At 32.7% G+C, this 27714-nt stretch overlaps 1 protein-coding gene across 4 annotated transcripts in view; it reads left to right on the top strand.

The window, feature by feature from the left end:
* The window catches only part of Adgrl4 (adhesion G protein-coupled receptor L4), a 90973-nt gene that overhangs the window by 19495 nt on the left and 43764 nt on the right, over positions 1 to 27714 (top strand). For all 4 annotated transcript variants that reach the window (XM_004841391.4, XM_004841392.4, XM_087212962.1 and 1 more), the window contains one exon: positions 27269 to 27421. In XM_004841391.4, the coding sequence (XP_004841448.1) occupies positions 27269 to 27421 (153 nt within the window). The remainder of the gene's footprint in view (positions 1 to 27268; positions 27422 to 27714) is intronic.

The following is a 27714-nucleotide window of genomic DNA, read 5'->3' as shown; positions in this document are numbered from 1 at the left end:
TAACCAGCTCACTAACTTACTTTATTGTTTCACTCTAGAGCTTCTACTTCTTTCTTTTAATCTCTCTTGAGTCTTTCTTAATAGAACCCTGTATCTTTCATATATTTTAAGTGCCCTTTCTTTCATGTTTTAAATAGTTACTGTATTTTGTATTATGAATCCAATAAGTCTATTCATGAAGAGTCCTAATTCTAATTGTTTTGGGTTATCTTCACTCTTGGTGGGTTATTTGTGCTTAAATTTAATTGTGGAATTTATATTAGCAGGCCTTTCTGTTTGGGAAATCTCTGAGGCCTTTGTCAAGGATCTTTCTGTAGAACCAGAATATTTCTTTGGAGCTTGCAGCCACTGTGCCCTCTTTACTACCTCCTTAAGGTACTTTCTGTTATTTGTTAGTTTGGAGTTTCTACGCCCATTTTTAATTTACAGCACAAGACAAGAATACTGTATTTTAATTTTTCTTACCAGTCACTTCTGTAAAACTAAGGAAAACTAAGCTATCAGAGTCATAGTTTCTGCAAGATCACATTTCAGGAGTTTTTTGATAATTAAAATTCTACAATATTGTTTACATGTTTAAAGAGTATAAAAAGATCATCAATACTACAACAAATACTAAAATAATACGAACTTGTAGTGGACATCAACTCATTCCGATTTTATTTTCAAGAAATAGCAGAATTACTATTCTTACAAATGGATTTATTGGATATAGACTATGAATTTCTATATTTAAAACATGTAAGAGATGAAATTTAAAACATGTAAAAGAGACAAGGTTCTACTAAGAAACTCTTTATAGTGTTCAAAAGAACCAAATAGAATCTGTAAAATGAGAAACAAATAACATGAACTGGTGACATGAGCTCTATGTCTGCTCCACCCATCACTTGTATGAACTAGATTCTCTTCTTGTAAATAAGACTTTAATCGATGAAAAAGGAGCTATGGCATGACTTTTGTAGTTGGGTCAGTTGTGGAATAAATGAGCACCAAAAATTGAAATATTATGAAGGGTGTGGGCATGGTGAAATTATGGTTTCATAACAACCAGTATCTTTTCGTATTGTCATCTCTGCACAAGTGAACACTTCACATTAATTTATTCTACTTTAAAATATTAATTTGAAACTTTAAAAACTTTTGATCTCTTTTGATCTATGGATTTTTTTAATCAGTTGATCTTTTATGCTGTCCGCTTTAAAGTCTGCAGGGTAGTATGACTGGTTAAGGAAGGGCTTGTGGAAGGGTGGCAGCATCCACCTGATGGCCTATACAGAGAGGCTGGTGCCTGCAGCAAGAATGCAAGAGCTGTCACTCGTGTGATACAATTTTGGAAAGTGGCTATTTAATATGAGACAAGAGAAGTAATCAGGAAATCAGGAACAGTATGTGGCATCTGCTTATGCAGAGATTAACCTGCTAGTCTTGAGACTTCGACAAGGAACATACAATAGGAAACAGGTTGAAACTCCAATGCATGAAAGTTATGATTTTTAGGGTTAAAGGTGTTAAGTGCTGGAATGAGTTACAAAGAAAAGTTGTCATATGCACTTTCTGGAGGTTTTTACAAATAGTATAGTTTCTCCTCTCTGTGGGATGATTTAAAAATGAAAGATGAACTATGTGACCTTTCTGGTTCATTTCCAGTCTTGTAATTCTGTGAAGAAATAAAATATTTCTTCAGAACTACTCATAAATTCCATTACACTGCAGTTAGTATTCTCAGTGGTAAACAAGTTGCTAAAGATTTCTTTTAAATTTTCTGACTTTATAAATAAAGTTTCAACTCCTGAGTGACTATAAAATTTTGTTTTAAGAATATTAGGTAAAACTTTTAATTGTAGATGTCAGCATTGTATTACAATAAAGCAAGCAAATAGACTGGATTTATAGGTCTCTGCTGGAGATAATGTTATATTGTAAACAGCAGTGTTTTTTGTTTTGTTTTTACTATTTATTATGTGTCTATTTTTAACTGACAATGTACTAGGAAGGAGGAAGAAACAAAGTCCCTACTCTTCAGAACAAAGGCCCAGTGAAAATGTCAAACAGTAAATAAAATGATTTGGAGCTCAGCATGAATAAGCACGATGAAAAGACATAATACATAAGAGATGGGAATGCCACACAGTCTGTGTGTGTGTGTGCGTGCGTGCGTGCATGCGTGTGTGTGTTCACCGCTACATCAGAAGTTAGGAAGGCTCCTAAAAAAATGAAACCTATGAAGCTTGATCTGGTTCCTAAACCTTTAGTATTCTTGTTAAAAAGTTAAGAGAGTATAATGCATTAGAAGCAATCTTTTTGTGGTCTATAGTTGATATTTGAAAATCTTTAAGTACTTCACAGGTCTGAAATATTACCTACCAGGATGAGCAGAGATGAGGAGTGTACCTAAGGAATGGACCATGGAGAGACTTCAATATAAATCTAAGGGAAATGGACTTAAATTTGGAGCTATGGGATTTGAAGTTAATTTTTTAAAAGATTTTTTAAGTAGTAAAAAGACATATATTATAAATAGAGCTCTCATGAATAAAAACGAGTTAATTTTGAGAGTTAGGTTCACTACTTAAGAATTATTATTAAATCTTAGATTTATTTTCTTAGGAAGGCCAGATACATTAAGGAGAAAATTACAGAAGGTATAAAGAAGGCTGTGGAGTTTTCTTGGTCTTATTTAAACACATTTGGAACAGTGTTTTCATTAAAATTAACTTGCAACTGAATCTAAAAATTTCTGCTACTAGTACGGGGTAATAAATTCACAGTTTGAAAATATTAAATGTGGAACACTGACATTAGATTATCAATCCACTTATAGATGTTAAGATAAAGAAGGAAAAAGAAAAAACCAGAAAAAAGAAGGAAAAAGAGGTAAGAACTTCGGCATTAGATTAACTTGTGTTGCAGTTCTCTCTCACCTTTGTACATTTTGAAAGTTAACCTCTTTGACTCAAATTTTATAACTGGTAAAACAGAAGGAATAAAATATAACCAAAAGGAATTTTTGTGAGGATCAATTGAAACAACACATGTCAAGCACTTACAGATAACACCAGAAAGTATTCAATACGTGTTCATCTGCTCTTGTGTGTATTTGTAAAATACAGTAAGGTTTCTTGGGAAGTCCTTCTCAAAGGGAAGCAGACATCATATATGTTAAAAAGTTTACTTATGAAGAAAAGATGATAATTAAAAACAGAAGTATCTGGCAGCAAATGCCTAAGGAGAGCAATTGAAGCATTGATTATTGCAGTTTTCTACCTGGAAATTTAAGCTTTTCATCTTACATGTTCTTGTGGGCAAAAGCAAGGCCTTTAATTTTTACAGTGTGAGCTATGCATAAGTTATGCAGTAAGCATAAGTTTAAAAACAAAAATAGTCATGTGAGTAAAAAGCTCAGTGACAACAGGTGTTCTATGTTGATTCCTCGCAGACAGTAAGAAAATCGTACAAGTGATCCAACCTCCAGAAATACACAACCTGACAATGGCACACAATTACCCAGTCAGAAACGTAGATCACCATGGGTTAATTTTAAGCTGGTAGAGAACTGGAATGCTGGGCTGATGTGATACATGAGTTAGGATTCAAAAACCAAATGAAAGTCCTGTTACATTCAATGCCAAAAAAACTGATCTCCAAATCTTTTCCACATGTTTAGGTTAAATGAAGAGATTCAGGAGAGGGGGAATTGTTTTAGAAATTTGGCTGCAAAAATTGTTCCATTGGCTTAGTACTCATTTAAATATTAATTTAGAAACTCCCTTGTTTGTTGATTTCTTGTTTACTTAATGAATTTCTCTCCCCATCGACTGATCTATACAGTATTTCTTTGCTAGTGTTCTATACCACAAACATATTAAGGGGTGGCTGTCTGCCACTTTGATTGTCTTAGTCCTTTCCAATTACTGTACTGTGATTCCAGGTAAAGTTTCTGTAAAACCTGGCTTATAAACTTTGCTTGCTAGTCTGAGTGATTTATAGGGAGATTCTGGTAGTGCTAGATGAAAAATAGCACTTATTCTCCAAGCTGTTCACCAATACAAAAACATATTACTATTATACATGGATCCGTCTCTGAGTTCTCTATATTCTAGTTCATCAAGCCCTATCCTTTGTCTAGTCTTGTACCAACATCATATGGTCTTAATTAGTGTAACTTTAGATTAATTTTCTACTTATAAAGTCACTCCACCTTATTTTCTGCTCAAGAGTATGCTGGCAAAAAACCTTACACCTTTGAATTTTAAAACTTGAACCTTATTGAGGTGTAATTTGCATATAATACTCATCCATCTTAAATTTTTACTATGATGACTTGTGAATTTATAAGGCCATTTAACCAATACCACAATCAATACATAGAACATTTCCATCACCCTAAAAATTTGCTATATAATTCATCATAGTCAATCTTGTTTTAACCCCCAAACCAAATCTGAGGCTATGCCAGTTGACTTTCTGTCACTTGTCTGTATCTATCTCAAACATATAAAATCATTAAAAATGTATTTTAAAAAATCTTACATTTTTAGCATAATCACATTGTGATTTTTATCTATTATGGGAATATCAGCAGTTTATTTTTTTCAATAATATTTCATAATTTGTTAATCATTCACTTGTTCATGTACATTTGTGTTGTTTATAGTTTGGTATTATTATAAATAAAATTACTATGAGCATTCATAAAAAAGTTTTAATGTGGGAAAATATTCACATTTCTCTTGAGTAAATGACTAGAAAAAGAATTGCTAGTTTATTGGGTAAATATACATTTAATAATATAACAAATTGGCAAAATGTTCTGCCGCATAGTTGAACCATTTTACTTCTCTGTAATGTATTAGAGATTCAGGTGTTCCAAGTCATCACAAGTATTTGGTCCATCATTTTAAGTTTCACTTTTTAAATAGACATATAATGATAGCTTTTTGGAGCTTCCAAAGTTATTAACTTATTAGCAATCTTTTTGTTAACTTATCTGCAATCCTTACTTTTTAAATAAAACATCTGTTCAAGTATTTTGCCCAGTGTTATTGTATTATTTTCTCATTATTGATTTTGAGAGATTTTTATATATTATGGATATGAATCTTTCATAAGATGCTTGTTTTACACATATTTTCCCTCAATCTGTGACTTTACATTTTCTTAACAGTGTCTTTCAAAGAAGAGAAATCTTAAACTCTGATTAAGTTTAATTTATCAACTTTATTTCATATTGTGCTTTTTGTGCTGTGTCTAAAAATATTTTTATAACCAAAGTCTCAAGGATTTGTCCTATACTTGGTTTTGCATTGTGGTCCTTATATATGATGCAAAATATGGATGATGAAAATTCAAAATTTTACATATGAATATCCAAATACTTCATGACAGTTTACTAAAAAAGACTATCCTTTCAAAATAGATGATTAGGTCACCTATAATTATAGTTTAACTTCTTCCTTTCCATCTTGGATACCTAGAAGTAGAATTCCCAGTTCATTCATTTATATGTAAGCCTATAAAAATACTAACAAATTGTACTGCAGAGTTGAACAGTTTTACTCACACATAGAAAATGTGTGAGGGTCTAGTTCCACTGTCTGTCTTATATTTATGTCACTGGCTAAAAATTCTAGTTGAGTGTTAAATGGAAAAAAATGAAAGTAGGAATCTTCTTTTCATTATCTTCCTGAAGAAGAGCATTTGATTTTTCACAATTAAATGTGGTTGTATATGATTTTTTTCATAGATGTCTTTTATGAAGTTAAGGAAGTTTTCTTTTATTCAGTGTTAAGAGCAGTTCCATCATCAATAGATGTTACGTTTTGTTAAATACTTTTTTGGCACTGATAGAGATAATTATGAATTTTTTATATTTGTTCATATAGGGCACCGTATTGACTGATCCTTGAAATTAAAATGTGCTTATATTCATGCTGTGTTGTAAATAATGGGGTTAAATATGCTATAGTTATGTTTAAAAGTCATGGCTGTGTTTTCATAAGAGATATTGATATATAGATTCCTTGTAATTGTTTTTGTCTCATTTTGGTGTCAGAATAATGATGGCCTCATAGAATAAATTGGAAAGGATTTCCTTCTCTTCAATCTTTTGGAAGAGTTTATGTGGATTTGTTTTTATTTCTTGATTTTTTGAGAGAATCACCACTGAAGCTATTTGGTTTTCATTTCTAAGAAAATGTTTAAATAAACATTGAGTCTCTTCAAAAATATGGGGCTACTGCAATTGTTTTTTCTTAAGTGACTTTTGACTATTTATTTATTTTTAGGAATGTGTCCATTTCATCTAAGCTAAAGGTTGGGAAACTTTTTCTTAAAGAATACGAAAGTATCATAAAATGTTGAGGGCAAAATCAAAGCTCTTATGTATGTACTTTAGGAATCATTTAACATGTAACCATTTTAAATATAAAAACCATCCTTTGTACAAGGGCCATAAAAAGATAACTAAATCAAATTAAGCCTATGTAAAATAGACATCCAGGGTGTTTTTCATCTCGGTTGCTGAATAAGTTTTGTTTCATTTTGTTTTGTTAATATTCCTTATCTGTGTGCAGTTGTTCAACAAATGGGAGGAACTGCTCAAGTCTAACTAACCCTGTTCAACAGTCTACCTCTGATCCTACTTTACATATGGTTTGTGGGAACAGAAAATATTGCAATGTGACCCAGGGACACTGTTCTCTCTTCACCTTTCAGATGTTTTGATTTTCATATGCAGCACTTACCAGTACTTTGCTGAATCCTCAAGGGAAACATTGGATTCTTTAGGATTCTCTTTCTCTGTATTTTTTTTTTCTTCATCTTTCTATACTGTAAACTCTCACCACCTTGGTCTTGTGGAACTATTTGTTCAATCTACTCAGTTTGAGGAATCCATCAGGTTTCATTTGGCTTACAGTCAAGAAACTCTCTTAAAGGAGTGAAGTGGTGAAATCAGAGATAATTGTCTTTTAATGACATGTTGTCCAGTTTCTTGAAACCACTGGTCATGTATTTTTTCTGTTTATTATTGTTTTTATAGATTTTTTCTGATAGTATTTAAATCTTACCACTGTATCAACAAAAAAATTTTTAAACCTTTATATTTTTATTACTGTAAGTATATTCCTTTCCTATACAGACAGGATGCTCTGAGTTTCATTATCCACAAAATGTGCATAACTAATAATGACTTCATCATGCAAAAAAATAGTAACTCTATAGAGCTTAACTACCAGAATGTTTTGATGAATGCATATGATTTAGACCTGTTAACTATCTATACATAAGATTTCCTTTAAATACCAAGATAACCTCTGCATTGATTCTTTTTTTTTGCTTAAATTATTTTATTTGTACATTAACATGTTTACATTTATTATTGGGTGCTTGTACCTGAACATAATGTATCTTGGTTCTTACTTTTTCCCCATTCCCTGTGCTCCCTTCACCCCCTCCATCCTTCCCTATTTACAAAGACTTTGTTTCCATTTTTTCCTTTTCTCATAATTTTTCCTTTCCCTTCTTTCCTTTCTGGATTGACTTTTTAATCTCTATTTCCAACTGTAAGTAATTATAGCAGTGGCAAAGTCAAAGGTAAACCTGGGACTGTCTAATTGTAAATGACCAAGTGACAAGTCCATATAGGACTATTTAACAAGGCCCTTATAAAATAGTGGAGTCGAGATGGACAGATAATCATACAAAAGTCAAAAAAGTCTTAATATCTGGCCATCTCTCACTACCCATCTGGGTGACAAAATCATATCAGATTTCTCATTTTTAAAATAAAAATGTGATTCATGTAAGTTTAGATTCTCTGCTTTGGAAGTTGGCTTTATTTTCTCATTATTTAATAATTTTAACTATAGATCTTCACTAACATTTTCACATAACACAATTGTCATGTCACTAATTTATCATGAAATGTTTATTCTAAGCTCTAATTAATGTTTTTTAAATCAAAGTTACAACTCAGAACCTATTTTGCTTGCCTTTACCAGAGTTACATCTAGAAACAAATGGTCAAGTGTGAAAATACTTGAGAATCACATAAACTGTCATATTATTAATCCATATTTTTCTTCTTGAGATTCTAAGAGACGTTGAAAGACATGTTTTCACCTGCCTACTAGAGTTTGTTGATAGTTTTGTTAGTTTTCCTTCACCATATGAAATAGGTAACAGAAGTAGGCAGAATAATAGCTCCCCATGTGTGTTAACCCTCCAAAATGATAAATACAGTACATGGCAAGAGGGAATTAACATTATAGGCAAAATTAAAATTGCTAATCATGTAAAACCCCAAGTAGAGCAGTTATTTCAGTTGGTCATTGAAATCTCAAGTATCCCAAAATGTGGAAGAATGTCCAACTGATGAAAGACTCAACCACCCTTTTATGGTTTGGAAGATGAAAGGAAATCATGAGCCAAGGATTCTGGAACCCTTTTGAAGCAGGAAAAGGCAAGAAAATAGAGTCTCCCTTCGTGCTTCCTGAAGGAACCGATTCTGTTCAACTTGTGTTAGCCCAGGGAGTCCATTGATCTCTAACCTCTAAAACTGTAAGAAAATATATTCCTATTATTTGTAACAGGAAGTTTGTGCTAACTCATTATAGCAGAAATAGGAAAATAACACAGTAACTGAGAATGTTTCCTTGGGTAAATTGTTATAGTTAGGTAAAAAAAAAAAAAAAAAAAAAGCATTAATGTGTAGAATTTCCATTCTTTTTTGGCTTCATATGATTTTTTACAGTCACTTTTTAAAGGAAACATTATAAAAGATTACTTAAAGCCCAATATCATGATTGAGTTGCCATAAATATCTGGAAGAGTAGAGAAAAATAGGTTACAGGATGATTGCCCTAAAATTTATATATGTCCAAAGGCTGACAGACATAGAAAGTTGTGACTTTGACCCTAATTTTGTAGATATTTATTACCCCAAGACCAGAAACTAAGTAGATTTTATGTAAATTATTTGATAATATATAATTAAATACAAATATATATATATATTCTGCCAAAAAAAGTACACATCAAGAAAAGAAAAACTTGTATAAATATTTTAACACCAAATTTATATATATAATTTAATATAAATTTATTTAATACTAAATTTATTGAGACATCATGAGATTCATACAAGTTACCTTAGGCCTCTACAATTACAAAAGGTGATCAAAGTGGTGGCCATTCACTTCCAGACACTTATTAGTATGGTGAACTGCTGCTTGGCTAACCTTGGTCACTGAGATTATTGCACACGCATTTTCAATTTCTTCTCTAAGGGCCAGCAGTGTAGTATGTTTTCTTCCCCCTTTAGGGTCCCCCATATGAGGGTGACACCATCTGTTGAAAAAAAATCGTATTATTTTTCTTTTCCTGAAGTGTATATGTATGCATATTTTTGTGGACTCTGTCTCTCTCTCTCCCTCCATATGCATATATATGTATATGTATGTATATATCACCCACACACACTCATACACTCAAATATGTGTGTACGTGTGTGTGTTTGAGAAAGTAAGAAGAAGGCAGTCTGACATGGGGACAGTACCACAGTACCTGGTGGTTCTGCAGGCTGAACAGAGTGCTGGAAGGGGAGTTGTTTGCATTGTGTATGTTCAATACAAGTGTATCACATCAGGAAAGAAAAGAAACCCTTTCCCCTAAAGATCACTATACATACATACACATATATATATATATATTCTTAATAATTAAATAGTTCTATACTGATAAGTGCTGAAAGATCATAGTCAGTTGCTCAAACTTAAATTTATTTCTTAAAATAGTGACAGTTCTTCCTGGGATTGTTGAAAAGAGAAATTATAGAACATAAGCGTATATGAGAAAAGCCACATAAAACAATGCTACTTTAGCATCAATGTATACTTGAGCACTTTTTTAAATGCAGAAAGAAAACACAAGTTCAATTCATCATAAATTTGTTCAAATTTGTTGAAAAATCTGTTATATATGTGTATACACATGCATGCACATAGACACAAATACTTTATTTCTATTAAACACAATTTTATATGAAATACATCTTACATCACTTAGAAGAGACTTAAGTGCTACATTATTAAATTATATTTTGGTATATTATGCTGCTTCAAAAAGTATCCTTTTCCCAAAAAAAGTATCCTTTATTTTATATTTAAGTATAGTCTTAATATATTTTAATATTGTTAAACATATGAAATGTTTTAAAATAATGTTTATGATAATAATATTTTAATAATATTTCTGTTATAAGCATAAAGTTACCTAAGAATTCTTCAGCACTATATATATATATATATATGCATACATAATGTTCATACACATATTTGTATTGGCATTGCATATATATAGTCATATAGATATATAGATATGTGTGTATACATATGAAGGGAGTTAGAAGATATTTTCCCTCTTACATAGAGCTAAAATAATTTTAAAATATACAAATTTCATAATAAAAATGGTTTCTGGCTTAGCTCTAAAATACAAACCAAAATTGAAAACTTATTTTGTAAAATGTTTTGGAACCAGTTCCTAAGGGAAAAAAGGACTAAAGCAAGAAGGAAAACAAAGGAATAAAGCAGAGGAAATGATATTTGAGAGAAAATGCAAATGCTAAAACCTAAGGGTACCACCTGTCTGGCTTTTAGAACTACAGAAATATGTGCTTTGCCGCTGAACTCAGCCTGATGCTCATAGCTGGGAGCCTTGCACCTGTGTGAACAAGCCCACTGGCAGTCTTGCTCTTCAGACTTCGCACACTTTTGGTGTAGACTGGGAGAGGCAGCAACAACAGATGGAGTTCTGCTGTAGTACAAAAAAAACATTTGCTGGGAACCATACGCAGATGTATGTCAGCCATGAAAATTTGTGAAAGGTCTTAAAATTTGAGAAATTAATCAGAAAATAGAGCCATTGCAAAATCAGAAAATAGAATTTAAGAAAGCTTTAGCAATAAGCGATCACATTTATAAAACCAAAAGTCCAACACTATTTTCCATGTCTTTCAAACAATGTTTTGTTTCCCAGCATGGCCCTTTTCTAGTTCAATAAATAGTGCTTTCAAAGAAATAAAACCATTGCCTATATTTTAATGGATGTTCCTCACATGTTGGATTTTATTCTTTTTAATATATTCATAATTTCCATTTGTTCTTAATAAATAGTAAAATGTCTTGTGAATCAATAAGATGTATGAGTACTATTAATTTTAATTTTAGAACTGTACAATAACATGTAAGTTTCTATTTACTGCCTTAATGAAGATTCCCCTGTAAATGTTAGTCCCAAGCATTAACACTGACATAAATTCTGATCAGAATTTTCATTATGGTGACATGGTAGGATGATAAATACATATTGTGTATAAACAGAACTAGAAATTCTTAACTTGGGTGGTAAATTAAAAACAATTATTAATTTCCTTGCATTGTTGTTCAAAACTTGGCATGCTTTATACACACAATTTGTACAGCACTTGTAGTACACTAAGTACTACCTGAGTATGGTTAATTTTAATTCTTAAAACAATTCTAAAAGTTCTTATCATTAAGTCCATCTTATGGTGTGGAAACTAAATTTGGATAAATCAATTCAAGTTTTCCCAATCCAGTGATGGCTGTTCTCAACCAAAATACCAAACAGCTAATGTTTGTTGTTATTGTTTGGTTTTGATTTTGTGCTATCATCACTATTAAAATGAAATAAGCCTTATTTTTCTGTTGAAGACTATTTCTTGTCCACCGTGTTCATTTTAAATAGTATAAATCTTGCTTAATATTTTCAAGTATTAGCTCAGCAGGCAGATTTAAAAGCCAGCTCTGATGCAGTCTGTACTATGTCATTCAATGAATTGCTTTACATCTCTATGCTTTCAGTATTTTCCTCTATAGAATGGGACAATATCATTTCAAAATTTTTTTAAATATTTAAGTGATGATTAATTTTGCCCACACATGGCTTGCTCAATCTATTAGCTTTTATTTTCTTAGAAAAGATGGGTGGAAATTGATACAATAGAGTTTAATATTTATAATCTCATTCTTTCTAGCTATTGGTCTTTGAAACAGGTTATTTCAAAGAAGACTGTAGTTCATTTCTTCTCAGCAAACGATTTTATTGCTTGCTGTAGAACTGATGAATTGTGAGATAAAAATTTTTTTTTCTTAAATTACCACTTTATTGTTTGAGTAACTCCCAGGAACACTACAACTAAAATGTTAGCATGTCAGCCAGGCATGGTGGCACGCACCTATAATCTCAGCAATTAGGAGGCTGAGGCAGGAGAATGGCTGTGAGTTCTGTGCCAGCCTGGGCCACATAGTGTGTTCAAGGCCAGCCTGGAAAACAAAAACAAAAAAAGTTAGCATGTTGCTCTATATTGTTTATCTTTCTGTTAGCTTGCAAGGTTTGCATGCTATAAACAAGTGAGCATATGAAGTTATTGCTTCAAATATTTCTTTTTCTAGCATAGTTAAAATAGAATAATCAGCCAATTTTTACCTACATTTTATTTGATAACAAAGTATTCTATGGATTGTTTATATTGACTGAGTCATATTTAAGTGTGATTGTTCTTAAAATTTCAAAAATAGTTTTTTATATTTTACATTACTCTTCCGAAATATATGTTTTTTTAGAACTCTAAACCAGATCATCATAACTGTGAAGATGATTTCTGTATTATAAATTAAATAAATTTCTATTTTTAGGATTAAAATGCTGAAATACTTTACCTTCACAGTTATATTTACTCCTGTCCATTTACAGCCACTATATTATTTATTGCAGAAAATAACCTGCAGAAATTTAAAGTGCAGTTTTAATATCATAACTCTGTAAGTGAAAAAACAGACACAAAATAAAACTAAGTGGCTTGCTCCAAATAAAAAAATAACTGATTGTAAATAAATCCAGTACTGGAGCTTTATCTTCCCAATTTAAAGTCTTCATACTTTTTATCACACCAGTAAACAGAGTCACATTCTGATTGCACATCTTTTCTCTTCCAAAATATCTACCATGAGTCATTTAGGCAGACCACGAAATGCCTGTTTTCAGGAAGTCTGCCCAAAAAAGTCATCAGGCATAACTAACTGCTATCACAGCCGCCTTCAAATGGACGTTTGAAGGAAAACACTTAGATTCTGTAACAGAAAACATTACAGAAGCAAAAACCCCACCATTTTACTTGATAAGTTGAACAATATCTCATCTAATAAATGGGGTGTCACCCTGGCCCAATGTAAAGATAAGGCGGATGAGAACATGTAGATTTCTTTCTCAGTGTACAGGTTTGCAATCACCCTGAGATAGAGCAGTTTCCCTTTGATGACTGATGAAACATTGTAAGAAGAAAAGCCTTAAATGGAAGAATTTTATTGGGTTTTTGAAGTGACATTGCTAACCGTAGCGCTAAGGGAAAAATAAACATAAAAACATTTTAAGTAGATAGTAGTAATGCAACCTAATCCAAACTGCCCAGGATGTCCTTGCTGTTTTCACTTACTTTTGCATCACATATGGGATGTAAACAACTTAATTCTAAGGTTGTTGCATGACCTTTTCTGCTTTGTAATTTGATCAAAAATAGTGTGTGAAATAAAGATTATATACTTCTAAGACTTCAGTAGCATGTCATAAGACTGTTGTTAAACCTAAAAAATGCAATGTGTGTACTCTGAGCTAGAAAGCCACAAGAATGATAAAGAAATGTACAGTTTACTGTAATATCAGGATCACTGTGATCTTGAGCACTCATTTTGAAGTTGGACAAAGTTTTTGAACCAGTCTTCTTTGTACTTATGTATTCATATCTGAAGTTATAAAATCAGTTTTACTATCCTGTTTTGGATTAGATCTGTGTTGGCCCAGAAAATCAGACATCATATCCTTTTTCAGGGTCTGTGCTGTTAGTTAAATCATCTTTACATAGTTAAATGTCCCTAACCAGCAGCATAAAGTGAAAAACTACTAGAAGAAAGCGCTTTCTGATGCTTTAGACAATGGTTTTAGGGCTGATATCGATTAGACTCAATACCATTTTCAATTTAGACAGGTATCAATCATATCTTTGAATAGCCACAATTTTTATGTGTAAATATGATTATATGGCCACAATTTTTATGTGATTATATGGCCCACAAAACTGTGTTTTTTTAATTCTTTATTTCGTGGGGTCTTGAATTTATGCATAAATTTGTTTTCATCTTATTTTTTGAAGAAATTATATAAAACAATCAAATGTCTGATGATTTTTTTTTTTGGTAACAGAGATCGAACTCAGGTCCTTGCACTTGCGAGGCAGGCGACAGAACCACTGGGCTAAATCCCCAGCCCAAATGTCTGATGATCTTTGACCAGCCAGACATCAATAATAATAGTTTTGTGACATGCTTTAGGATAAAACAGATTTGTTTTAAAAACAAATGTTATATTTAATCCTGCTCTTATGACAATTAGGAATTCAAGACTCAAGTTTCATTTTCTGCAGTTTCAGAATAGACCTAAAATATACGGATCCAATGAGATGTTTCCTTAGACTTCAAAAGGCAGAGAAAGACAGTCTTCACTGCACCTGGGAGCACAAATTCTCCTCTCTGGGCAGGGTCTCCTCAGCTCCTTCCTGGGTTCAGAGGAATTTGAGATCCATAGGAAAGGTAACAAGGGGAGTTGAGGCCAAAGGAATATAAATTTTGGATTGGCTTTTGAGTGACATAGTTGCCGCATTGTGATTTGAATGTTAGAATGACCTGTGTCTCTAGCAAAACCCATATCAAGTTTTCAACAGCTTGTCAATATTAGACGCTTGACACACACAGATCTGGGTGTGATTAAGAGAGCTGGATATGTGGTTTCCCACTAAACAGGAATTTGTTGTGCATCCGTTTGTCAGGTGTGTACTCACTCCAGAAAATACATATAGGAAGATTTGGGGGCCTTTCTCTGTGATAATCTCACAGCTTGAAACAGAGGAAAACATGTAGTTTATCAACTTACTAGTATAATAAGGAAATTAAAAAAGATTTTTTACATGCTGTAGTTTGGCATATTGAATTTCTTTTAGAAAAGGTAAACTTCCATGGATATTTTTCTCCAAGTAGATTGGCATTGTATTTTATGGTAATTGGTTAATATGTGATTCATTTTACATGAATGTAAATACATTCTCATCATTATTACTCTTTGCTTTGTGTATAGTAGAAAAGCATTTGACAAATTTGAAAGAATATTATATGAAGAATGTAATGGAAAGATCATTGAAGCCAAATTCTCATGTTTTCTTTAAACAAAAACTATACCTTTCCATACATATACGGAACAAAAAAGCAAAACTGACATTTCACTGTCATTTTTGAAGAATGTTTGATTATTTATGGGGAGTTTTTTAAAAGCAGATGCTTTCCTGACAATGCCAAGATAAGTTCTGCTTGGATGGAGAAGACAGAGAGAGAGAACGATGTCTTTGATATAGGGCGATGGGAGGGCTGGAGAAATGATGGTGTGAGTAGGAAGAATGTGAGAGAGAAAATGCAATGAAGATGGTAGAAGAGATGCATGTAGTAATTCAACTATGTAGTTGAATTAAAATACAAAGAGAAATCAAGATTGCAGAGAAAAAAATGTAGATATATCCTGGTGGTAATGATTAAGCACAGGAGAATGAATGTGATCCTCGAGACAAAAGACTGCAAACAGAGGCAGAGCAAGGGCACATTGAATGTTATGGGAATTCTAGTCTGAAGTCTTGTCATTCTTTGCTCTCTGAGCCATGTACTGTGATGCAGGATTGGGCATATGGACACCGGGTTCTGTGTGCGCACCTAGTCCCATGCCTGCAAAACTGCAGCCACATGCAAGGGGACATTTTTCTAACACATAATGGGTGCCACATGCTAACCAACAGGCCATGTGAGGCCGTGAAATCATGCTGTGGGGTGATAGAGCCATCGGAAAGCACTGCCTGACACCTGCCATCCAGAGGTCATCACCGAATGGTGTCGCCTCAGGTCAAGCTAACCACAGTCAAGTGACTTGAGCTGCTCTGGGCTGGTTCAAATGTAGTTTGTGGCCATTAGGGCTTCATGTAATCAATGTGGTGGATCATGAGTAGCATTTTGAAATGTCCTGAAATACAATAGAATAAAAAATAAGAACACACAGTACATGATGGAAGAAATATAAATGAGAAAGTTATTTCAATTATTTATGAATATATCCATTTATGTGTGCAGGAGATGCATTTCTTACTGGAGGTTTGTTTTAGTTCATTCTGTCTGCTGTAACAAAATACTATAAACTGGGTAGCTTGGAAACAGTGGAGTAGGAAGTCTAATATCAAAGTACTGGTGGATTTATTGCCTTCTGAGTGTCCACTTTCTAATGTCATCTCACTGAACACCCACAAGGTGGAAGGTGTTCTTCTTACAAAGGCACAGATCTCATTCACCTGCCAAAGGGCTGCCCCTCTAATACTGTTATCTCAAGATTCATATTTCATCATACAAATGTGGTGGGGTGGCAGATGTGTACATAAACATTCAGTTCATTGCAAGACTGCTAAAAAACTGCCAAACATTATCCTAGGAAACACACAGCAAAATGGAAGATGTAAGAAAAAAAAATCTCAAAAAATTTTACATCACTTCTCAGACCCTAAATTCCCTGCCATTTATATGATATGATGTAGGACACAGGATAACTTTGTTAGATCATCCAATAATGATGTCAGGGCCATAATTATTGTTCCAAGAGAAAGAAATCATGTTTATTGGTATATTTATGGTATGTTCCAGAGATCTATGGTTACCAGAAAGCTAAATGTTTATTGTTGGATTTGGTGATAATTCTAAATGCAAAGAAGAGATGAAACATATACTTCGACTAATTAATAACCAAATGGGGACAGTCATCTTTTGTTTTTCAGAATGTTTTACCTATTAAACAGTAAATATGATCTAGAGTCAGCCAGTATTCTTCAAAATGTTACTTTCAATTACTGTATTCTTTGAGAATTCAAAGTATTTTGAGGGGCATGGAGGCTCTCACTTATTCTTAACATATTACTTGCATGAATATTATTGTACATAAATTTCGTCAAATTTATTCACCTCAAAATTAATATCTAAAAGGATAATTGGTGGGGGGAAAACATGGCAATTTTAGGTCTCTTGATATAATGATGTCTATACTTCTGTACCAGGATATTTTAGTACTGAAATCATACCGACTACTTTGGTATTCTCTAAAGTTATTATATTATCGTATGTACATTTACAAGAAATTAAAATATTAAAATGACATGACTCCTGCACAGTAAGTAAAAGGACATGCATGTTGAATTTCATTACATCTGTAGTTGCTTGCTGATAGATAGATATAGATAGACAAATAGGCATACAGATAAAAGTATGTATGTAAGTAAAAGGCCGTAAGACAAGATGGTTCACCATTTCCTGCACTGTTCCCACACTGCTGAGGAGGAAGATGTACAAAGATCGGGGTGGAGCCACAGCTAGCATTTGATGTTAAGGACCGCTTTCATGTCTTTGCTTTTTCTGCTTTATAACTCATTCTGTTTTAAAACCAGTTTTGCTGGTAAATCATAGCAGTCAATGTGGGAGAATGTCATAACCAATTTGACTATTAATCATGAAGTAATAAATCTCTAGCTTTAAAAGTTTATCACTTTTAAATAAACCTTGACCATTTTAGCTTATAATTGGCCTTGCATTTGCTATTTAGAATATTTCTAAAAATAAATATTTATTTACAGAACAATTAGTTATTTCTATTTTCTTCTTCTGTAAATTATACACTCATATCTATTTTTAGAAGAGCATTACATTTCATTATGACTTCTGATTTCTTCTTTGTCTTATGCATTACTTAGATTTTTAGTTTTATGATGTTACATTTTCAAACATTAATTTTAATTTAAAATTTTTGTTACATTTTACCCTATTAATACCTAATTTAATTCACTGTGGTCAGCAATGCTATTCTATATTATGCACCATGCAAAATAATAGTGGGACAACCTAATTTAGCATGAAATATTTGGAAAAGAAGAGAGAAATAAATTAAATTGAGAGATGTGCAAAATGAATCTTAGCTCCTTGTCATACTGAAAATAATAAAGACTTGAATATTAGGCAAATTTATTTTTCATATAGTAACCAGATACCAAGATGTATCTTATACTTACTAGCTTATAGACGAATAAACCAGTTTTTTGCTGCTTCTTGTTCAAATATAAGCACATTCAGATCTCCATGCATGAATAATAAAATGTTTATGTGTAGTTGACATTGACAGTCAATATAGGCTTCAGGAAGAGATACAGCTGAGGGATGGGTTATCTACCTGTCAGAGCTTAAACTGAGTGCTGAGAAGTTATGTTGAATCTTAGCCCTATACAATGGAACAAAATGGAAAGAAACAAATTTCTACTTTAAATTTTTTTTTAAAAAAATGAGAAGTGATAATTTTGTGCTTCAACATATTGATTACTCTCAGCTGTAATAAGCATAGAAGCAAGGTTATAATCACAAATTATGGAAGGCAGAATGTTGTCATGATCCTATGTACTGTACGATGACAAGCTATTCCAAGAAATACCAGAATTCAGTGTGGGAAGGACTAGACTCAATTTTTAGGATATAATAAAGGAAATGGATTGTATTGTATTGTATTGGTAAATCTATAAACATATAGTAAATGTAGATTGGATGTAGTTCTTTTGCAAAATATTTTACTGTGTTTATGATGCTTATAAGTTATAGCACTTTAAAATCCAGGAAACAAGGTCTCAGTAATGTGTAAATCAGGCTGGCAGTGATGTGGGTATGGAAAACCCATCCACTAAAGAGTGACTTCAGAAACTGCTCTAGGTACATTAATACATTTTGAATATAAAAAGATAACTTTTCAAATGAATGGAAAAATAAATGGTTATTCAATAAATGATAATGAAACAGTTGCTCCTTCCAGGAGAATTGGTTAAATTTCTACTTCACAATATACATTGAAATAAATTGCTTATGTTTTAAATATTTTATTGTTAAAAATAGAACAAAGTTCATTTTTAAAGTATCGGTAAGCATTTTTTAAAACTTTAGAGATGGGAATATTTTATGTATGTGTAAAAGATCAAAAACAAGAAAGGCAAAGGAGGTCCTATTTGACTGTAAAAAGATCCCTGAAGCCTTAAAGCAAACAAGGAAAAAATATAAACTATACCACAAATAAAGTGTAAAAGACTTTTAAATTTGAAAACATCTATGTCACATCAGGAGAGTCAACAGTTGATAATTTTTTAAAGGCTCATATAAATCAAAATGAAAATTAATAATACTGTATTCAATTAATTAGTAATACTGTGACCTTTATTTTACTTTATATTAGTTCCAAAGTACAAAAGTGTTGATTCTGGCAATTCAGATATGCCCAAGAGAAGTTGTAAAGTACTTCCTCTAAATGAAAAGGTAATGGTTCTCAACTAAGAAAAACAAATCATATGCTCATATAAAACATTATTTTTCTTATTTAGTTGCTAACATCTCCAGGACAATGAGATATCTTGAGAGAACATTCATATAACTTTTGTTATAGTATTGTAATTATATTTTATTATTAGCTACTACTGTTAATCTCTTAGAGTGCCTATTTTATAAACTTTATCAGTGGATGTATAAACAAGGAAAAAATAGCATACACAGTATTCAGTACTATCACAGTTTCAGACATCCACTGGGGTGCCTGAACATATTCCCTGTAGGTAGGAGGGACTTCTGTATTACATATTCATAATTACGTGGTCTTTATCCGTGTGCATTTATGATGCACATGATGGCATTTATATATGATGGGCTTATTGCCTACCAGTCTTACCTCTTTCTCTCTAATCTTCCCTTATGTGTAGGTCTGTCTTATTTGCTATCTTAGAATGCAATCTTGTGCATTTCCTTCATATATAGTGCATACGGGATCTACTTTTGCCCCTTGTAGTTCGCTCAGTGTAACAAATAAAAGCTTTCTTTAGCTGGTTAGGGAATCATAAGGACTCAGTCATATTATCAGTGAATTACACATGCTATACCACTATAATTCAATACTGTCAGAATCTGATAACTTTATTTTTTCTTTGTGAACTAGCAACTTTTTGCCACTGAGGGTAAGAATTTTCTATCCATGCTTTGATATTTCCCATTGAATATTTATCACTTCAATGATTAGAAAAAAGTCAATAAAACTCGTTTCTGAAAAACAACTTCATAAGCATCATTTAAATCTCAGAGAAACTGTATTACTCAACTTTCCTATTACACTTCAAAGATACATAAGAATGAAAAATTTTAGAATCATTGATTCATGGTTTGAAGTAAATGTCCTAGGATTTTGACGCAGCCTCTGCACCCAGTGAGCAAGAAGTGATTTCTATTGTGTAGAAAATAAGACCTTTTTCTCTTCCATTTGCCTTCTCTACTTATATTCATTTTTCTTGCCTTGTTAATATATGTGTATTAATAACTATGACAGAAGAGAAAAATGATAGTAGAACAAACTGAGAAGATTTTCTTAAGTGCTAAATTTCATTCAAAAAATAAGTAATTGGGAAATCAACAGCAGAAACAATTCTGTGATTATATTGTTTGATCCCCCCCGCCCCGCCACCATGCTTATACATCCTTTTTCAAAATGTGCTTCTAGCCAAAGGCATATTTCCTTTCACAAAAGATAGAAATATTACATACACTTGAAGGAGTTTAAGCATATTTCCATTACAGAATTTAGAAATAATAATAAGTACCCAGTATAAATATTTTATTCTTGAGTAACTTCTTTGTTTACCTCAATAATTGCATCATTTTTCGCTTTTATCCTTCTCCTTTATGAAATTTGACTTTTTAAATTCATGGACAAGGAAATATTAGTTTATAGTAATTATTTATTTTATAATCAATAATGGAAAAGAGAGAAGTATTGTTTTCAGCATTTAATTTATGTTTTCATCCATCTTGTTAATAATTCTACACGTGTGAAATATATGCATGTGGCAGCATAGGATATGCAGGGATCATACTTGTATTTTTACTACACTTAAAGATTCAGGTGCAAAAGAAATTCCCAGGGGCAAAGGAAAATATAATTCTGTTTTTCTCCTTTATGCTTTTCCTTGTCTTGTAAAGAGAATGGCAATGACATCAGTTCCAGTGTAGAAACAGTAACTCTATTGCTTCTCTTAAGTGATTGAATCCATTTTAGTTTCATTATGGTTCTCTTTTTTTCTCTCCCTTTTGGTGACCTTTCCTTTCCCTCACTTCTGTACCTATATGTTTGCTTTGGTATTCACCAGAAAAATACAAACCATAAGAAGTATAAAATTGTGCAGGCTAATGATGATTTTTCTAAGTTCATTAGTGTATTGGGTATAAGAACAGAATGTCTAGTGCTGCTGAAAACAAATGAGCCCAACAAGCTGAATTGGGAAGAGAAACGGGGGAAAAGCTTTTTGTATTGCTCCACCTTTGACATAGAGAGCCTGTTTCACAAGAAATCACATAATGGTTATAGTCATCTTAGTGTTCACATTTACGGAGCAATACTGGCAATCATGTCTGGAGGGAAAACGTGTACAAGAGTGATAGTGCTGTTAAAGTCCTATGGTTTTCAAGTTTTTATAATCAATTTGAGCAAATAATATCTCTAGCTAGTAATATCTCATGCTATGAAAAGCAAAGGGGATTTTAAAATTTTTTAATTTTTTTTTATCTTCAGTCAATAGATTGAAAAATTGAATACAAAATAAAACCTTGTTCAGACATAATACCCATGTTTTATAAAACTGGTAAAAATTCTGTTTTATTATCCATAGAAAGTAACATAATCATGATTTGTGGTAAAAAAAAAATGCCATTACTAAGTGATAATCGATATCACTCTTGAATTTGAAGAATTGGATACTCACTATTTTTGTCTTAATTACAGGTATTTTATGATATACTTCACTCTACAATATAGAAGAAAATAAAGTAACTTTGCTTTAGAACTAGCCAATTTAAGTTCTGTCTCTACCCTAGCACCCATCCAAGATTCCAAGATTTATTTTCTCCTTGGTACCAATGGAAACAGTACCAGAGGTTATTATTATTTTTTTGGTACTGAGGATCAAACTCGGGACCTCGCGCTTGCGAAGGAGGCACCAGAATCACTGAGCTAAATCCCCAGCCCCAGACATTATATTTTTGCAATAATTAAGTAATTAAAATGTACCATTTAGCAAGGTGCCTGAAAAACTCCGTCCTTTTCTTCTTTAGAGGGGTAAGTGTAAATCGTGCTGATCTAGTTTTTGACCCAAGATAACTAAGCAGGTAACTAACCACCAACCACAGGAACAAACTTTCCAAAATATACTGGGAGACAGTATTTCAGACATATAGGTCTGTTTAGCCTTTTGAGACCTCACCTGGTCTGAACTGTAAAGAAATCCAAGGATTCTTCTGATCAGTGCTGAAAACAAAGTGAAGGGGCATCCCTGGGCCTTTTCCTTTACCCTTGCATCTTACCCTCAGTTCTCTAGACTTTATCACTTATTTGATAATTAAGCAAACAAACGCAAACAGGAGAAAAGAAAGGCAAGACAAGGGTGCAATGATACCCACAACTAAGTTCCCTTGAACAGAGATTGAAATAGGCACTAAAAGGAGTGCAGTCTTGTCCATCTAAAGATGTGTGCAAAGGAAAGAGCAGGCTGGCCCTTTGCGGTGAATTCTAGTAAATACCGTGTTCTTGGGTCTGACAGCCTGTGGGAATGAAGATGGGAGTCTTTAGCTTTCCCTCGGAGTTGCAGAATCTATGGCTATATGGCTGTCTCTCTGTTAATACTCCTATCTGAATGTTCGCAATTATTTGAGACACATCAATCTTTCCAAGTCCAAAAGTGAACTCACTATCTTGATTTGAAAGAACTTAACTTGCTCCTCCCACTCCTGGTAAGCAGGTCCATTTATCTACCAAATACCTGCCAGTTGGAGCCTCAAGATAGTTTCTGGATCTCTTCATTCTCCAGCCACCTGAAATATCCAATCTCCAAGGTTCACTAATACCTTACGTGTTATTTTATTATGAAATTAATCTGAATAGACAAAACTGAAAATAATATTTAAAAATTGAACTTAGCTATCACCCGTACTACCCACTTTTTTCTCTTCTCTTCCCCAGATCATTAACTTTTACTAACATTATTTCTGAAGCATACCCTGTTTCTTCTTGACTCTGCTTTTGTTAATTCTACAAGTCTTACAGTGTTTCACAAGATCTATCTGGATCTTTGCTAGTTTTCCTTATATTTCAAAAATCATTCTGAAACTCAGATCCAATCATACTTTTCATTACATAGAATCTGTTGAAAGCCATCCTTGACCCCACTAACAATGGTTCCAGATTCTCGCCATGTGTTTTCTGTTTTAACAATGCCTACCTGCAGAGACTTTTGCCCTACAGCCTCTACTCTCATACCTAGTGTTCAACAGTGTAATTTTCCTCTGAATTATGCTGCTCCTGCGGGCCCCTAGGTATTTGAGTAAACTCTTTTCTTTGCCTGAATGTATTGTCTGGGCTCTTTTTCTTTGCCTAAACTCTTGCTTTTACTGAAATGCCTGGCACAAGCATCACTTTTTCTTCAAAGCCTTTACTGCAAATAATCTTCACTCTTTTATACTGAAAATGACCCCAGGAAGCCATTCTTTTTTCTGAGTTGCCTCTGCACTACTAAATACCTCTTTTATTTGCTGCCCACACTACTGTGTACTAATTTGAGTCTTCATACATCTTTTCCAATTGCCGTGGATCCCATTAAGTTAGGGGCTATGTATGGCCTTTGTTCTTCTTGTACTCAGCATGCCAGAGGTGAACCAAGAAGTGTTGATGACAGAATGCCAAAAATTTTCCCTATTAACAGTTTTAATAACATTTTAAAACTGACCTCAAAGTATATTATATTGTAATGTGTTTTCAAGCAATATCTTAATTTAAATATATTTTTATAATCGCACAAGAAAAATTAAGTATAGAGTGACCCTGCTTAAGTAGTTTGACTGGCCAGTTGATTTGAACATTAGCAAGAAGAGTACAAAGGAAGCAGGTTTTTATTTTTCCAAATTATCTCTATTCAAAGGAATTTTCTCCTTGAAGATAAATTATTATGAAGCTGGACGCTGCAAAGTTTAAGGCTATTTAAATAATTCATATTTATATATTACTTCACAAAGATAATTTCTTGCCTATCCCTCTACTATCGTGAGGGAAGAGAGAAAGTTACTTTCAGATAAATGGTATGTTACTGAACAAGATTTATGTATGACCATTAGGGAATAGTAGGACCATCTTATATATCCATTCTAGGAAATTTGGGAGATAAGGAAATATTTTTATTTCCAAATTCTTGATAAGGAGGTTAAGAGACCAAGAGCCCAAAGCTATACAGGAGGGATACACACACAAATCAATGTCAAGTTTTTCCTGCCTATTAAGAGGTTACCCCAGACTATTTAAATTATTGGTGAATTAAATAGCAGATTGGTATGTTAATTTATTTTTAGAAACACAATCAGGTGGCACAAAGTATTTCATTTTCTTGGCTTCTGACCAATACCTCAGACCTAGTGAGTCCTTTTTCTCTGCAGTTTTGCATATAATTTTTGCAGTTATATTCCGCAAGGGATACAATCCTCATCGTTTTCTGTATTACCAATAACTGATCTGAGAGAACAGATTCTTTTAAAGTTTAATATAAACTTCTCCCAGTATGATGTGAAGGGAGTCAACTTCAGAGATATAAATGAAAACTTTTATTTTAATAAAAACTCAATTATACATTTCTCCTTTAACTTACCTTTAGAATGTGAACTCTGACAGGAGGGCAGAGATCCTGACTTTTTGATTAATTTTTACTTATTTCCCAGTATAGACATTCACATGTGGGACCTGAGAAACTTCATAAATATTTGAGTAACTTAATGATTGAATCAAACCCAGTGTGGGTAAAATATTCTTCTTTAGGCTTGAGTTAGTTGGCTTTTGTTCAATTTATGAGCTACTCAGTTAATTGTGATGAATGGTTTAATTTGTTGTATGCATAAAAATATATTTCTTTTTCCTTAGTATATACATACACATAATGTTAAAGTATTAACTTTCAGTGTTTTGTATAAGATCATTCACAATTTATCTCATCTTATTGTTGTATTTTCAGCAACATTTCTAAATTCCTCCAAACATAAAGAAAACTGCCTGAACAAATAGTAAATCTGAACATAGTGTTTTAAATATTGTAATTTTTAAAAAATTAGATCCTTTAGATGAAGTATCTCGAGTATCACCAACTTCTAGTATCTGATACCTGGCAGAGTCAAACTGAAGTTCCTGCCTGGCCTACACTGTAGCAGCTTTTGAGAGCTTCACTTTTGTTTTATGTGACTCAGTTTCTGGCCTCTGGGGAAAGTTCAGAACTGTTCCTTGATGCTGTCTGTCTCCTTCTATCTACACAAGAATAAAACGGCCACATCCTAGGGACTAGAATTTTTAAAGAAATAATAATATCAATTCAATATACCAGAAAGGTAGCCATGGAAAGGTAGAAAGGGGTCTCATGCCACAACACACAGACCAAAAAGAAAAATCTACACTATGAAGCTAGACTAGCTCTGCTCTATTTTTCTCATCAGTGAGAAAAGCCTGTGTTTACCTCTTAAACTTATGTAAGGTTTAAATTATATTTATAAAGGATTTAGAAAAATGTACAACTAATTATTGCATATTATGTGTGCAATGTCTATATTTACACTACATATCATACAACCCACCCTTTAAAAAGAAACTTATTTGCTTAAAAAGAATTTTATTCAATATATTTTCCAAATAACCTGTTTTTACAATGATTCCTCTACAGTATCTCTGTGTGTGCACCAGTTAAGCTGCCTGTATTGAGAAAAGTCACAATCACACTCAGGGACTGTACCTTTGCCTAACATTTTTGGCCTTACTTTCCTTCTTTCTCACCTTCTCTCTAACTAATACAGTTTAGATCTATCATTTCCTAGGGCTGCTGTAGCAACTTACTACAACTTGATGGTTTAAAACAATACTACTTTAATCTCTCACCACCATGGAGGCTCGCAGTCTAGAATCAAAGGGCTGACAGGGCCATGTTCCCTCCAGAGGATCAAAGGAAGAATTCTTTCTTGCCTCTTCCTAGCTTTGTAGTGACTGTGAGCTTTTCTTCTCGTGTTCCTCAGCCGGCAGCCACATCCTTTGAGTCTGCCTCTTCCTTCCCACAGCCTTGTCCTCTATCTCTGCATCCAAACTTTATAGGAACCTGGGCCTGTTGGATTGGACCTCACCCTAATCTGGCCCCATTTTAATTTGATCACATCTGCCAAGTTCCTATTTCCAAACAAGGTCACTTTGGAAACTCTCAGAAATGAGACTGGAACACATCTTTTTGAGAGACATGATTCAACCCTAGCAGGGTCTCATGTTGACTCAAAATATTTTTTCTCTCCAGACCATTGTAATCACCTCTGAGAATGTTTCTAATTCACTTATCTGACAGGTAATATATGCTTCCTGATTTGTAAAAAGGGTCTCTGAACTTATATCTTTCTGGTAAGTTGTAAGACTATAAGGATCATGATATCATTTATTGTGTGTGTGAGTATGGATATTTTGTATGTACATACACATATATACAGAGAACAAGAGAATAACACAAATAGTAGTGAATAGATGCTTAAAGAATAAAGAGATTACAGATAAAATAATGCAAAATTCTACTAGGGAAAAAATGATGACTACATAGAACACGATAAAAGCCTATAAATTTATGATCTCTGATTTTTTAATTTTTACCTTATTTTATGCTTTTAAATTATTATAAAGTATTATAAATTGACAGTTGAAATGTAATTATTGAAAATTTTATAATTAAGTCATATAAAATTTGAAAACTATCCTAGTATAGATTTGATAGTTATATTTACTGCTTTTGAATTAAAAGTTCTTATTTTGCTTTGCAATTATAAAAAAGTGTCACATTATAAATCATGAATGGAAAGTGAATTCTTTATGGAATTTCTTTGAAATAAGCATTGTATTACCTTAAACTATTTAATAGTCAAAATTCTCAAATATAGTGAGAAAATACAAGAAATTCATAACAATTTGTATAAAATAATATTTTAAATTGATATGTTCACAGATGATAATGAGTGTGGAAATTTAACCCAGTCCTGTGGTGAAAATGCTAACTGCACTAATACAGTGGGAAGTTATTTTTGTATGTGCGCTCCAGGGTTTAGATCCAGCAGTAACCAAGACAGGTTTATCACCAATGATGGAACCATCTGCATAGGTAAGTTCGATTATCTAACTTAAAATTTCCATCCATATTTTATTGTTTATTTTCTCTACAGATGCAATAATATTTGAATCAATATCTACCACACCCTGGTTGAGCCCTAGCTTTTAAATACTTTCAGATACTTCACTAATTCTTTACATTTCATAACACCCTATTGTTGATAACTGTGGAACATTTACCAAGCATATAAGGAAAAGATATGTACTATTTTCCAAACCAAATTCTTTAGAAACAAATTTTAAGAATAAATGATAAATCATCTTGTATAATTCATTATGACTGAT

The sequence above is a fragment of the Heterocephalus glaber genome, unplaced genomic scaffold (genome assembly GCF_053883595.1).
Source record: "Heterocephalus glaber isolate CG9 unplaced genomic scaffold, H.glaber_assembly_v1.0 deba00001442, whole genome shotgun sequence".
NCBI classification, from domain to species: domain Eukaryota; kingdom Metazoa; phylum Chordata; class Mammalia; order Rodentia; family Bathyergidae; genus Heterocephalus; species Heterocephalus glaber.
The sequence above is the reverse complement of the archived record's forward strand: the minus strand, read 5'-3'. Positions and strand labels throughout refer to the sequence as shown.